The sequence below is a fragment of the Daphnia pulicaria genome, chromosome 3, assembly GCF_021234035.1.
Source record: "Daphnia pulicaria isolate SC F1-1A chromosome 3, SC_F0-13Bv2, whole genome shotgun sequence".
Classification (NCBI taxonomy): Eukaryota; Metazoa; Arthropoda; class Branchiopoda; order Diplostraca; family Daphniidae; genus Daphnia; species Daphnia pulicaria.
Window position 1 is genome coordinate 11,120,465 of NC_060915.1, and position 13,561 is coordinate 11,134,025.

Consider the following 13,561-nt stretch of genomic DNA (forward strand, 5'->3'; position numbering starts at 1 on the left):
ACCCGTAGGACACTCATCGGCCATTAAAAGGAATTTGCAAAAAAAACGAAGCACTATGATATTCATATTCGGTGAACTGTAGTAAATAAGCTAGAATGAAATCGAGTTATATTTTATTTTACTTGTTGACAAGAAAAAGCGCATAATGACACCCTGTGTTAACATGATACGACATGCAATTTTCCATACGGGTAATACGTCATCTAGCCAGAGTTATAGATGTATAATCTATTATAGTCTATAATCATATAAAGATATAATCATCTATAGCTCTGAATCTCCCTCTGATCTAGCGGGTAGCGGACGTTAGTCACGGTATTGCAATCTGTTTATTCGGATATGGCAATGTTGCAAATCTAAGATGAACCTGTCTGTCAGTGTCATTCTTCGAAGTTCGAAAGAAAGAAGTCCACGTCAGTAGGTCACTACGGTCTTGTATATTTGCGTTGTTTTTAATTTATTTACAAATTTATGCAGTTGAGTTTAAGATAATTGGAAAAGAAGTTGTAGCTTTCGTCACATACGGAAACACTTCAGACCAATTTAAAGTAATTAAGTTGATAAACTTTTTTACAGTAAGCTACACATTTAATTTGTTGATTACTAGCTCTTTGCTTTATATCTGTTGACTTTTCAGTTCAGACATTAGTATTAAAAACTTCAGTTTTAAAAGCTTGCCAACTGTCGATTCCTTTGTAATGTTTGTGAATGTAATTCATCTTAGAGATTGCTTAGTTTAACTATGATACTGTCATTTTGTTATGTCACGCATGACTTTTTTTCTGATAGTAATTGATTTTTTTTACTTTTCAACCAAGCTGAAACAAAAGTGAACAACAAACAGAAAGTGAATCGTGAAAGTTTTTACTTTTCAAAAAGTCCATTTTCTAATCTACTTGAATTTATTTTGTAATATTTGCTGTCATACAGATGGTTTTGTTGCAGCCACCCGGTGAAAAGGGAGTTCAAGTTGAGCTGCAGCTGCTGTAAGCAGTCTGTAGCGGTGATGTCATCCTGAAGTGTTCTCAGTGTGTCAGTCTAGGCTGCTGAAGCTAATTAAAGTGTGCTGTTCAAGTCTTGTGAGTGTTAAAAGTATTAATTTGCACTCAAGTTTATCTATGTTTAAGAGACTATGTGGAGTGTATACTAATAACTGTTGAATTAATCTTTTAGATCATAGACGTCAAGCACAGCACTGATAACAAATTATAAACAAGGTGAGATGTCAAGCACATTAACAACAAATTATAAACAAGATGACTATTTTGATATATTTTAAACTAAATGTTTCTTAATTTGAATACCAGACTCTATGAGAAGCCATGTCATTTGAAGAACTACACAGTCCATAAGGTCCCTGTTTGAAAACCCGTTGGCTGCTACCTGTGAATCTCCCTTTTTACTTCCTTAAACGGGCCGTCTTAATTGAAGTATTGCTTTCTGTTGCTTAAATATTATTGAAAATTATTGTCATCCAAATAAATGTTCATTCTGCTTACAGGGTAACTCCTTCGATACTGATCATCCACTGGACCCGACTTCATCCGTTGGTGAAAGCTGACAAGAGAATGCTGTAATTCAAGACTGATAAATTGTGTAGTTGTTAGATAAATTACAAGTGCATATTATCTGGGCTCCCTTGTTCAGTGGCCTCGTTTCCCTAACTAACCACTAACCAACGCCCGCCGGTGGTCACTCACCCGCTGTGAAACCAGGAGGAGGGGAGGGCTCTGGTCGAACGGGGACTTGGAAGGCGCATGATCTGAGGGTCATGAGTCTAACCCGGAAGCCTAGTATGACTAATCGCTCCCCAGTAAAACTTGCCTCGCACTCTTCTCTCCTCTTCCATTTCCAGGTAATCTCCCTGGATCTACGCCGACACTGCATGTGCGAGTTTTAGCAAGCAATCCGCCACCCAATTTTGACAAAAAGTGATAGTTTGTTTTCACGGAAATTGCGTCAGACGGTTAAAAAATTTCTAGTTCAACAATCTCACGTAGAAATTTGCATCTAGTCTATTGGTGCAAATTGCGATTCTTTAAGCTTGATTAATTTATGTGATGTTTTAAAAGCTATTGTGAGTAGCCAATAAATTGAACTAATTCGCTTTTTCAAAATAATTTGAAGAAAGATCACAAGACAATTTAAAAACAACAGTGATCTAAAACCAAAATATTCAGAAGAGTGGATTAGTTCAATTTTTTAGCTACCCACAATCGCTTTTAACACGTCACCTAAATTAATCAAGCTTAAAGAATCGCAATTTGCACCAGTAGACGAGGTGCTAATTTCTACATGAGATTTTTTAACTAGAAATTTTGTAACCGTCTGACACAATTTCCGTGAAAACAAACTATCACTTTTTGTCAAATTGGGTGGCGGATTGCTTTCTAAAAAGCCTCGCACAATAAAAATTGTCTTGAACCGGACGCTCAGTTTAATGAATTGTTTATTTTGCATGTGTTCCATCTTAATTAATTTACACTTTTATATACAATAATAAATTATTTATTAAAATATAATTATACATATACAACATTTGTGTGAATGTTGGGTGTGTGGAAAGGTTTTAGGAATGGATGTGAGTGGATATGTGGGATTTGATGTTGGTGCTAATGGGGTTTTAGGATTAGATGTGGAAGTGGAAGTAGGGGAGGTATAGGTTGACAGGAAGATTTAACAACAGTTTCTATCACCAAGTACTGCATATTCATTACAAATATACCTCACTTCTTTTAGTAAATCATAACCAAATACCCCACCCCAACTTCCTCCTCATTCCCCCATCCCGGACATGTTTATTATTTGTTTGACATAAACCTCCCCGTAATACTTTTTTTTGTTCCTTCTCAATATATAAAGATAAACTGCGAAGGCACAAATAGCAATTGAACACAATATTGGATGTCACTTCTGTAGCACAAAACCAGCACCTTGGATGCACAAAGGAACAGCAACTTGATGCAGATATCTTTCACCACCATAGGCTGCAACAACACACCACATTGGACAGCAACACCACTGCTCCATAAACATGAACCTATAACCAAAGTAAAAATAATCTTCAGCATCATTGGAAATCCTGTACAAAACTAAAAATAATATGCTACATTATATCACTTCAAATATTCAACCCAAATATTATATGGCAACATTATCTTATACCTATCGTGGAAACTTAAATTTATAAATTTACATGAAACTAGATGACTAATTTAAGATTTAAATACAAATTCATTTAAACTTTAAAGGATACTCAACAATGGAACAAATAAACAAAACTTCTTTTGGAATCTGCCTTTCTTGCATACAACAAACTCCCCTTTAAAAAATCCATAATACAACCCTGAAGAAAATAGCTGTTTGACTATATGAAATCCCAAAATGTTAAAACTAACCACTGGATGAAAAGCTATATCACATTTTAATTGTAAAATCTAAACTGGATAAGATTGTCACCTTCAAATAGTGTATGTGTTCACGATGTTCACAGCAAAGGTAAATGTGACTTCCATGAAGCCTGCACGATTGGAAGGAAGCCCTAGATTGGATGGCTCAAGTTCCTTTTATTAAGAGGCACCTGCAATCAAACATTACAAATGTTATGATCCACATATATTTCAATCAGTTTGATTGTTAATTTTACCATTGCACAAGCAGAATGTTACTCAGCTTCTCGACGTGGTGGACAGCATGGTTTCCAAGTCTTTCAGCATCGAAATTCGTCTACAAATAAAAAATGAAATTAAACACTTTCAGGCCACTTTCACTGAACATGCAATAGAATTTAATCGAATCAATTATACCAAGAATAATAGAAAGCTCACGAACCGCCGACCCAAACCAACTAAAACCCATCACAAATTCTAAGAAATGCCTAACAAGTAGCACTCCAGTCATGGTATAATAGGTTGAGAGGTACCTCCACTCTGAGAGGAGTCCCCACCCCGATGGGGGGCCCGATTTCAGGCGGTGTGGTGGCGCTAGTTGGAGGTAAAGTTAGTCTCAACATGGGAAAGATAGGAAATAGCATCTTATTTGTTATTCTGTTAAGTATAAAATTACAGTTTTCGAATAATTTATTTTTTTTATTGTTTAAAATATTTGTAGCATCACATTTCATTATGTCATGTGATGATTCGTTAAATACAATATTTTTAAAAATTTTAATGTTGCGCTCTTCCGTTTTTCTAGCAACAGCTAGTTTGGTAGAGGTCGCGGCGGGTATATAAAGGATAAAGGGGAAAAAAAATTTTTGATATAGAAGAAACCATGGCAACCAAGCAGACAAATGGCTGTCATTAGAAAAAGAAATGGCGTTTCATTTCTTGTAAGTGTTTTTCGTTTTTCTTCGTGACAGTCGGTTGTAAAAAGTTGTAAAAAATGCCGAATTATTGTTGTGTCCCGATGTGCACTTCTGGTTATGTAAGAAAGGGAACTGTCCCAGAAAAAGTTGCGTTGTTCTCGACAAAAGACAAAAAAATGCAAAAACTTTGGATGAAATATATCCCTAGAAAAAATTACATATTCACTGACAAGTCGAGGGTTTGCTCCCATCATTTTGCAGATTGTGACATAGACAAAGGGTATTTCTTGACTGTTGCAGGACAACAAGTTTTCCAGGAACGGAAAAGATGGATACTGAAACCGGGTGCAATTCCTAAGATATTTCCTAGTAAGTATTGTTTACGTGTCTTTATGCTGCATTATCCACTGTAATAAAATATTTTTTATCGTGTTATAGATTGCCCATCTCACATGACAAAAGTCACATGCAGCCAAAGAAAAGCCAAAGAAATGTTCGACTTGTTCATAATTGTTGAAGAAGCTTATCGGGCAGAGGTACTTTTAGTTTTTAAGAAAAAAACATTTCAAAACTATTGCATGGTACATTTATTATTCATGAAATCATAAATTCTTACACGCTTTCCACCAAACAGTTAAAATTAACTTTTCTCTATTAAATAGGTTGACTTAGGGAAATTGAACATCCTGGACTGGTTTGAAAGATCGATGGAAACTCTGGGTGTGATGGTGAAGGAAAGTAAATTCAATCCCACCATTTGCTGCAACACACACCGGAAGGAACTTGTCGGAAAATTAGTTTTGGAGTATTTAATCATCAGAAATTACCTGGAAACTAAAAAGTGGGTTAAAGAATTCAGTCAACAATCAAAGTCAAAATCACTGCGTAAACAAGCTGAAGTGATCTCTTAGTCTCTTTTTCTTTGTTTCATTTTACCGTACTGCCGTTCTTAGTTTCTTACTGACTAATGTACAGTTGAAGAAACAATTCAAGCAATAAAACGCGTTCAAAATGTGTTAAAACCTAGTTGTTTGATTATTTAATTACCGATATATCGTCGTAGTTTTCACACAATAAAAACAAACAGAAACTGAGTAAATGACGGCTGGCTAACATGGTTCTTCTGCTTGGTTGCCATGGTTTCTTCTATATCAAAAATTTTTTTTCCCCTTTATCCTTTATATACCCGCCGCGACCTCTACCAAACTAGCTGTTGCTAGAAAAACGGAAGAGCGCAACATTAAAATTTTTAAAAATATTGTATTTAACGAATCATCACATGACATAATGAAATGTGATGCTACAAATATTTTAAACAATAAAAAAAATAAATTATTCGAAAACTGTAATTTTATACTTAACAGAATAACAAATAAGATGCTATTTCCTATCTTTCCCATGTTGAGACTAACTTTACCTCCAACTAGCGCCACCACACCGCCTGAAATCGGGCCCAACCGGGAAGGGCCCAGTGGAGGTACCTTTCAACCTATTATACCATGCTCCAGTTATCAGTTAATTAAGATAACATCAAAACCCCAAACAAATAAAAATGGCGACTCTTTCTCTCAGAACCTCCTGATTCAACTAACAAATAACCAAGATTCCAAGAAGGTAGGGGCTAAAGGGCTAGCCTACGCCCAACAACTGAAGACAAACCTGGCCACAAGATGTCATCTTCAGTGTCTCAGCCAACAACATGGAACATGATGCCAACAACAATAACAATTTTTAAAAAATTATTACGACTAAATCCATCAAGGGAACTTCACACTTTGATGGGTGGACCAATTTACCAAATTCGTCAATCACTTCAATCAGGCTCTGAGAAGAGCGACTGATTTGGAAGTGGAAGACACGGAACAAACTGCAATTTACTTTGATTTCATTCGCTCAACGCCAGCTTCTGGAGGTGAGCAGCTTCTGCGTTGCTACTCTTGTCCACCATCTTCGCTCAATTTTAGATTACAAGTAATTCGTATTCTGCGTGTCAGGGCACACGAAATAGCGTTAACGGGATGAATTCTTCCTGCACTGTTTTTTGGCGTAACAAAATTGACGTTGACGAAGAATTCTTCGATGATTTTTTTTCAGTTTTGAAAACAAACAAGAAAAGTGTATAGTAAAAGTAACTGAAACACTGAAACTAATGTTTTTTTTACCGCTGAAAACAATCTAAGCCATCGTATAACCATCTAGCGTTGTAAACAACAAATGTTTAAAATTTAAAACAGTAAAATGAAAAGGATCCATGCTCTAGCTAATCGAGACTTACTAAAATTACTAAAATTAGAAACAAAAATAACAAGCAGAAAAAAAAAAAATAAAAAAAACTTGACTCACGCAAGATTGTTGAAGATTGCAAGGCACAGTTTCTTCTTTTGAGGCGTCATTCCCTAGAATATTTTCCATATATATCTGATCATCACCTAAAGGAGAAATAACAGGAATTAGTATAAACTTTACAATAAACGTACACCCGCGTACACCACAAATATGAAGAGAATTTTAGTTGGATATTTTGCCTTTGTGTCAGACGTCAGTCTAAATTTACTTCGTATAAAACTGGTAATAGATGAACAGTCTGGATTATTAAATATTTTTCCCACATGGACTGTTTAACTGTTACAAGAAATCAGACATTAATAGCTATTTTTCATGTGGGAATAGAAGTGGAGGAAATTTTAAAAATACAAAATATTAAATCAACTAAGAATAATTTTTTAAATGTAGGATACAGTTGACGATAGATACAATATGATTTATGTTTTTCTTTTCTCCAGGTTCAGTTAACATTGACTTTAACTGAGGGAACTTTCAATTTGCTGGCAATACCAGCATCAGCATGACTCACTTAATTCACTAGGCGTACAACTGTTAGCAGGAGAACAGTTAAGATCTTTCAATTCATATTTCACATGGATTAGCCCTACTTAGAAATAATACTTTGATCTACAATATTTGTAGAAAGATGCATTCTTCTTTTCTTCAGGTTCAATTTAAATACTCACTTTAACTGAGCCAACTTTGAATATGCATGACTTTCATGGAATCTACAAGACAACGACCGATGAAAATTGTCAAAGCTTACATTATGCTACTTAACAAACACTTTGAAATACTTAATAGATCACACTTTGAAATACTTAATAGATCACTTTATAGGTTAAGTACTGCATCGAAACGTAAGATACAACAGCAACCATGAAGGGACTACCAGCTGTACTTCATGCACTAACAATGGAGCCATTGTTGTTACTAAACTGCAGTGGCACCTGGTGATGGATTTCGAAACTTTTCTGCTCAGTACAAAAGTTAAATGTGTAATAAAATAAGCGTCGGTTTGAAAAGGTGTAATAAAAAAAGCGTCGGATTGAAAATATTGCTGACGAATTAGCAACCAGAAATGCTTTTTGAACGTAAGTCCATTAGGGTTCTTCGCCAAAAAAAAATTGCTCAGTCAAAATGTAGCCTGATCGAGCCTGATGGATTCGTTTTCCAAATGTATGGAAATGTTCAAATCCCAGGATGTATTATTACACGATTACCTTGACAACACAACACCTCAACACGAAAATTGAACAATGATCTAAGAAAAAAATAAAAATCGTGCAGACGATTCAATTTACACCACAAATTCAAGAGTCAAACGTAAAATCTGCCTTCGACAAGGCACTGTTAAGATAGCGGGGTATTGCATTAACATTAACTCACCAAATTTTACAACCTAATTTTTAACTTAATTTTAACAATTTCATGGGTTTAGTTTTCAGTTAAAATACAACAAGCAACAAAAAGGTGAGGACCGGTGACGACAGCAGTAGTTCCTCAAGAACGCTGTCTTGGCAAGTCACGAGGGTCCTAGGTATACTGAAAGATAAGACGGACAGCCAGAGATCAGTTGCAGTGCCATAAGCTTCTTTTAATTTCTTTTATCTCAAAGTAAAAGTAACACACGTAGATAAAACTCTTTTTATTGACAACCTGCAATCGTTTCTTCGATTGACACAATACACAGGACATTGTAACTATCAAATGCGTTTTCAGTTTCTTTTTTTAAATCTTCACGGTAAGATATTAAAAAAAAAAAAACGAAAAAAACAGGTTTCTATACGCGACACGATAGCAATTGTTATTTTTCAGATGGCAGCAGGCTAGCGAGGATGAATTTTTTCAATTATAGTTGAACAAAAATGAATTATGGCACGCATATTTAACATTTATCAGTGGATTAATCAGTTGCGCTGATCAAACCATGATTTCTCACACTGACAAATTTTTCCGTCGATTATTGCTAGTAATTTTCTTCGTTCATTGTCTTATCAGAAACGTCATCGTTGGATAGCGTGGGGAATGACTGAACACCCAATCAGAGCGGAAAACAAGACGACCTTGACATTACCAATCAACTGCGAAACCGAAACCTAGCAGACTGCCACTTCACGTAAATTCATATTTGACACCATTTGTTAATTGACTTAAGTAAAATACACTCGGGTTTTTTCACGGTATTGTCGAGACACCTGCAATCATCCCCACAATAATTCCTATCGACTTGGCTACGTCTACTACTTTTTTATTCGTCAATCCATGAGGCGAAGAGACGGGCAAATGAGGGCTAACAGCATCAGCTTAGGGTGCATGTTGAGATGGAAATCAAACGCCTAAGACCCTTTTTTTTAAAGTGGACAGTGGTAGGTAGTGGAGGTAAGATGACATATAACAGAATCGTTAAAAAGTGAGTGGAGTAAAGTATATTATAACACGTGATTTAACAAAAAATTATCTAGTCTGAGGGAAAATATCACAAAAATTTTACTAGCCAAGTTTTTTTTCAACAAAATTAAAATTTTTTTATATTTTTTTTTAACAAGTAAATTTGCACCGACCTTCTCAGGATATCCGGCCTCACGTGTTAGGCTAAGGTCGACAACGTAAAGAGCGACCAATACAAACTGACACTCACAATCGACTTTGCAACAGACCAAACGTTTCTGAACAATCATGTTACTCATAGAACACAGAGACTGAAGAGTTAATATAAATCAACGACACAGCCTTTAGAAATTCACTGAAACTGGTATTTGAGAAACAAAGTTACGATACAAAAATTTAACTATGTAAATTATGCGATTTTCAAGTTTTATTTCAAGAGATCGATGAAAGGATATTCAAGCATGAACTAGATTGTGGCTCGGACAACATCCCACGAAAGAATAGCAGTCTCCGAACAACTTGAAACAAAAATACGAAAAAAAAAAACAAGCTTCTTATTATAATATTGCTGATTCAACCCTTAGATATCCCACCAAGCAATTGGGTAGAAGACCTTACACGGAATAGCATTTACTGTTCCCACCGTATACCAAAGAATAGCCAGTTCAAATTCGGCGGAAAAAAATTGTACTGTTACCTGTTATCCAACATCCCAGCACCACCAACAAAAAAGACAATCCTGCAAAAATAAAACGAGACCACAAAAACTTAAAAAAAAAACACAAGAGTATGACCGCTTTTAACTTTAACATTATCAGAATTTTACAGTTACCATTGTTAAGACGTCACCAACATTTTGTATGACAGGGATAACAAATCATCACTTTGTACAAGAAAACGAGTTAGAATTGAAAATGATACACACCTCTACATTTTTCTTCACAGCATGAGACAGGTAGACGCACAACCTATCAGAAGAGACATGTATAAGAACTGGGGTAGACAACACACTATTTTTAAATTTAAATGCACTTCAGAGAATGTAGGTAAGGATGAATTAAGTGATGCATCATTCCACCTCAGATTGGGTAAGTTGTTTCATCACTCATTTATTTCTTTACAGAATGAAAGTTAAGTTACCATGTCAAATCTCCAGAGCTTGTTTCATGAAGTTACATCTCCCACAACTGAATCATCTAAATAAAAATGCTTAGATTAGTTTGATGGAAAAAAAAAGATGGAAGTGAAGACAGTATTTTAAAAATCAGATGAGTTAAGTTTGGAATCAATAAAATGACCTTGTCAAATTCATACGAACGAGACTCGAGAGATCATCATCTAGCAGGATTGTAAAAACCCAGGAAATTACTTACCACGTTCAGGAAGCATGGCGGTGACATAATAGGAAACAATGTGAATCACGTAGAAATCAAGTACTTAAATAACTAAAGAAAACTTGTGCACCCCTTCAATTAACTTAACGAAATTAACAGAATGTAAAACATGTAACAAATCTCAAAAACGATTTTAACTTTAGTTGCAGTAGACCTTGATTGTCTCGTTGCTGATGTTCAAGTGATTTCAAACGTGGTTGTCACTTCATTCATTGAGTATGACGAATTCCCTCTACCGGTGAGTTTCCCATCCTTCTGAAAATTGAATGTGCCAGATTTATAATTTTCATATTGAATATACTTTATTTTGGGACTTTAACTTCAACACAATATTTTTAAAATTATAAAAAAACACTAGAATGAAATATGAATTCTAATTTATCATTATTTACATCTCAACTCGAGTGTGAATGAAAAATGGCAACGCGAACAACCGCGCGAGAAAAAGAAAAACATATTAAAAATAATAATAAAGGTGAATTAGACCTATCTTTGCTTCCCATTGAATCTGGAAAGTAATCTTTCAAGTAATCTGGAAAACGCAAAAAGAAAAGGTAGCTTCAAATTTGAGTAAATAAGGCAATAACTCATGCAACTTTTTACAGGTGCAAATCAATCGGAGACTTGATTTGTAGTTTTAGCATTCTTAAATCTTGTCTGTTACATTGTCGAGGTCATTGGAATTCATCATTTCCGCTGAACACAAGTCCCTATTTGTGTGTAATGTGTTATGTCAACTCGATGATCGACGTCTTTGGAACGCTCTTTGTTATTACAACGAGCTTGTTGCTAACAAAAAGAGAATAGGAGATGAATTCGTTGTACTATTTCAATTACCATGACAAATAAATAAATAATCAGTCAAATTTAATCGTCTCCCACATTTAACCCGATATAATTTATGGCATGCAATATTGGCTTTCTAGTTTATGAATAGCAGTAAATCAAATAAAAATTCATAAGGTTTACTCTTGTAGACCTCAAAACTTGTCGGACTCGATTCAGAATTTTCCGACGACGACTCGAAAAGAAAAAGTCGTTACCGCGATTTATAAAGAGAATCCGGCAACGCAGCGATCGTTCACTTTTCTTTGCAGACAAGAACTTCGTCCATTTTGCTCGACTAAAAATCTCTCGAAAACTTCGTGAGCTCGGCCTAAAAATGTTTAGTTTTGTTGCTCGTTCGGCGAATTTATCTTCCGTAACTGTTGCTGCCACACAATCGGTAGCAAATGGCTCGAAAGCTCTGTCTCCGGCCGTTTCCATCAACATTGAACGAGTTCTAGTTCCACCACCAGCCCAAAAACTAACGACCAACTCTTTAACGGCTGGTTTGCCGATTAATCCGATAAGAGCATCAGTTTCAATTGGAGGTAATATTTTTTTCTTCTTGTATAAAACTGTTTCTAGATAATTTGGGCCAAGACAAAAAATTTTGTTTCATCAGAAAATGGTGGCCTTTAATTTTGATGTTGAATGTCGACACTCTTACATTTTCAAGCTACAATTGCATTATTTATTTTGTTTCTCCTTTTAGGTCCTAGCCAGGTGCGATTTGCTCACACTGATGTCTCAGTCCCAGATTTCTCTGCCTACAGACGCAGCAATCTTAAAGACAGCAGTGCTGATAACAAATCAAGCGCACCTAGCCGACAAGGCTTCTCGTATCTGATTGTTGGCAGTGGAGCAGTTGGTGGTGCTTATGCTGCCAAAACTGTTGTTGGTGAATTTGTGGGCTCCATGAGTGCTTCAGCTGATGTTTTGGCTTTGGCTAAAATTGAAGTTAAACTGAACGACATCCCTGAGGGTAAGAACGTTACCTTCAAATGGCGTGGAAAGCCCCTTTTCATTAGGCATCGCACTGCGGTATGTATTGATTATGATTGTGACTCGAAAATAACTCTTGCTGATCGACAATTGTTCCCCCATTATTTTAGGAGGAAATCGACACGGAAAGCAAAGTTGATATGTCTACACTGCGTGATCCACAACTTGATTCCGACCGTGCCCAGCGTCCCGAATGGCTGGTTTTGCTTGGAGTGTGCACCCATCTGGGTTGTGTCCCAATCGCAAATTCGGGTACGTTTTCAATAATATTTCAGCGTAAAAAAAAAGCTTTTAACGAGTTCTCTTTTTGACAGGCGAATTTGGAGGTTATTATTGCCCATGCCACGGTTCTCACTACGATGCTTCTGGCCGAATCCGCAAAGGCCCAGCTCCTTTGAACTTGGAAATCCCAATTCACACTTTTGTGGATGAAAACACTCTAGTTGTAGGTTAATTTCGTTCAAAGACGGTCACTACTCGTGAACATCTTTCTAGGAAAATCAACCCAAAATTAGCGTCTATCCCCCTCTTGCTTTGTACAGATACAATAAATACACGATCCTGTAGCTGAGAGAGGGAAGGACTCAGTAAATGTACCATAACATTTTCTTTAATTATTATAGGCAAAGCGCTGATTCTTTGGCATGTTTTGCTTTTGATCCGGAATCTTTCAGTTTGTTACCAGAATGCTGCAAGTAAATTCATTTTAGATCCTAAGGCCTCAGAGTAAAAGCAATTCTCTAGTCAAATGAATGGCAATCACTAACGAAATCGGGAACGTGTATAGGGAGGTCTTAAGAAATGGCTTTTGGACTCACGAGGTAGCGTGCAAGTCGCTGGCTGGGATCATTGTGAACGCACATTCAAGTTGCCGAGACGGACGCACAAGAAAAGGGGCGGGGGGCGAAGGGAACTTATATCTTCGCGAACCATTCTCCTCGTTTCTATTCAAGTGACTCGATGGTAGTACTTATCGACCCGGAAATTTCAATCGAATCGTCGCCTGGGGAGTCCTAATCTATTGTGCGAAATCAAAAACGGAAGGCAAACGAGTGTACAGTCGTCCTTTTCTCCAGACGATTTCCAGTCACAGAAGTAGAAAGAGATGAAGGGGAGTAGACAAATTAAATTTTGAACGCATTCGTAAAGGTTGAGCAACATTTGAGTCAGCACTTAACGTCAACTTACTCAGATCATTTGTACGAAGTTTCCCTTGGTTCGTTCATTGTTGGTGACGTAGACGATAAATGAGGAGTTGAATAGTTCTTTCCGGTTTGACATATAAGAATGAAAATACACTTGTCTCATTCAAATACGA

The 13,561-nt window shown here is 36.3% G+C and overlaps 2 protein-coding genes and 3 long non-coding RNA genes across 8 annotated transcripts in view; 3 read left to right on the top strand and 2 right to left on the bottom strand.

Annotated features, from left to right (window-relative positions):
• The first annotated feature begins 388 nt into the window (after window positions 1-388).
• LOC124328275 lies at window positions 389-1,646 on the top strand. Of its 3 annotated transcripts, none has more exons than XR_006916253.1 (6): window positions 389-575; window positions 819-847; window positions 931-1,079; window positions 1,174-1,217; window positions 1,308-1,430; window positions 1,502-1,646. It is a non-coding gene; the product is annotated as an uncharacterized LOC124328275 (long non-coding RNA). The 3 variants fall into 3 exon arrangements; XR_006916254.1 differs by having other exon boundaries at window positions 389-548; XR_006916252.1 differs by lacking the exon at window positions 389-575 and having other exon boundaries at window positions 651-847.
• An 879-nt stretch (window positions 1,647-2,525) lies between these two features.
• Window positions 2,526-13,561, bottom strand: part of LOC124328785 — a 66,718-nt gene continuing 55,682 nt past the window's right edge. The window contains exon 4 of the long non-coding RNA XR_006916440.1: window positions 2,526-3,040. This is a non-coding gene — a long non-coding RNA (uncharacterized LOC124328785). The remainder of the gene's footprint in view (window positions 3,041-13,561) is intronic.
• Window positions 4,290-5,325, top strand: LOC124328766. Its single transcript, XM_046787605.1, has 3 exons — window positions 4,290-4,675; window positions 4,745-4,842; window positions 4,969-5,325. The coding sequence occupies exons 1-3, from the start codon at window positions 4,384-4,386 to the stop codon at window positions 5,215-5,217; spliced, it is 639 nt and encodes a 212-aa protein (XP_046643561.1). The 5' UTR covers window positions 4,290-4,383; the 3' UTR covers window positions 5,218-5,325.
• On the bottom strand, window positions 9,718-10,638 carry LOC124328787. 2 transcript variants are annotated; one of them, XR_006916460.1, is made up of 4 exons: window positions 10,396-10,638; window positions 10,163-10,218; window positions 9,948-9,990; window positions 9,718-9,761 (listed from the first exon to the last, which is right to left on the bottom strand). It is a non-coding gene; the product is annotated as an uncharacterized LOC124328787 (long non-coding RNA). The 2 variants fall into 2 exon arrangements; XR_006916459.1 differs by lacking the exon at window positions 9,718-9,761 and having other exon boundaries at window positions 9,794-9,990; window positions 10,396-10,635.
• LOC124328762 (cytochrome b-c1 complex subunit Rieske, mitochondrial-like) lies at window positions 11,491-12,839 on the top strand. Its single transcript, XM_046787601.1, has 4 exons — window positions 11,491-11,789; window positions 11,954-12,282; window positions 12,354-12,495; window positions 12,558-12,839. The coding sequence occupies exons 1-4, from the start codon at window positions 11,579-11,581 to the stop codon at window positions 12,695-12,697; spliced, it is 822 nt and encodes a 273-aa protein (XP_046643557.1). The 5' UTR covers window positions 11,491-11,578; the 3' UTR covers window positions 12,698-12,839.

Coding starts and splice junctions, on each gene's coding strand:
- LOC124328766 (XM_046787605.1), top strand. CDS start 4,384: ATGCCGAATTATTGTTGTGTCCCGATGTGCACTTCTGGTTATGTAAGA. Junction 4,676..4,744: donor AATTCCTAAGATATTTCCTA/GTAAGTATTGTT, acceptor ATCGTGTTATAG/ATTGCCCATCTCACATGACA. Junction 4,843..4,968: donor AAGAAGCTTATCGGGCAGAG/GTACTTTTAGTT, acceptor TCTATTAAATAG/GTTGACTTAGGGAAATTGAA.
- LOC124328762 (XM_046787601.1), top strand. CDS start 11,579: ATGTTTAGTTTTGTTGCTCGTTCGGCGAATTTATCTTCCGTAACTGTT. Junction 12,283..12,353: donor TCATTAGGCATCGCACTGCG/GTATGTATTGAT, acceptor CCATTATTTTAG/GAGGAAATCGACACGGAAAG. Junction 12,496..12,557: donor TGTCCCAATCGCAAATTCGG/GTACGTTTTCAA, acceptor TCTTTTTGACAG/GCGAATTTGGAGGTTATTAT.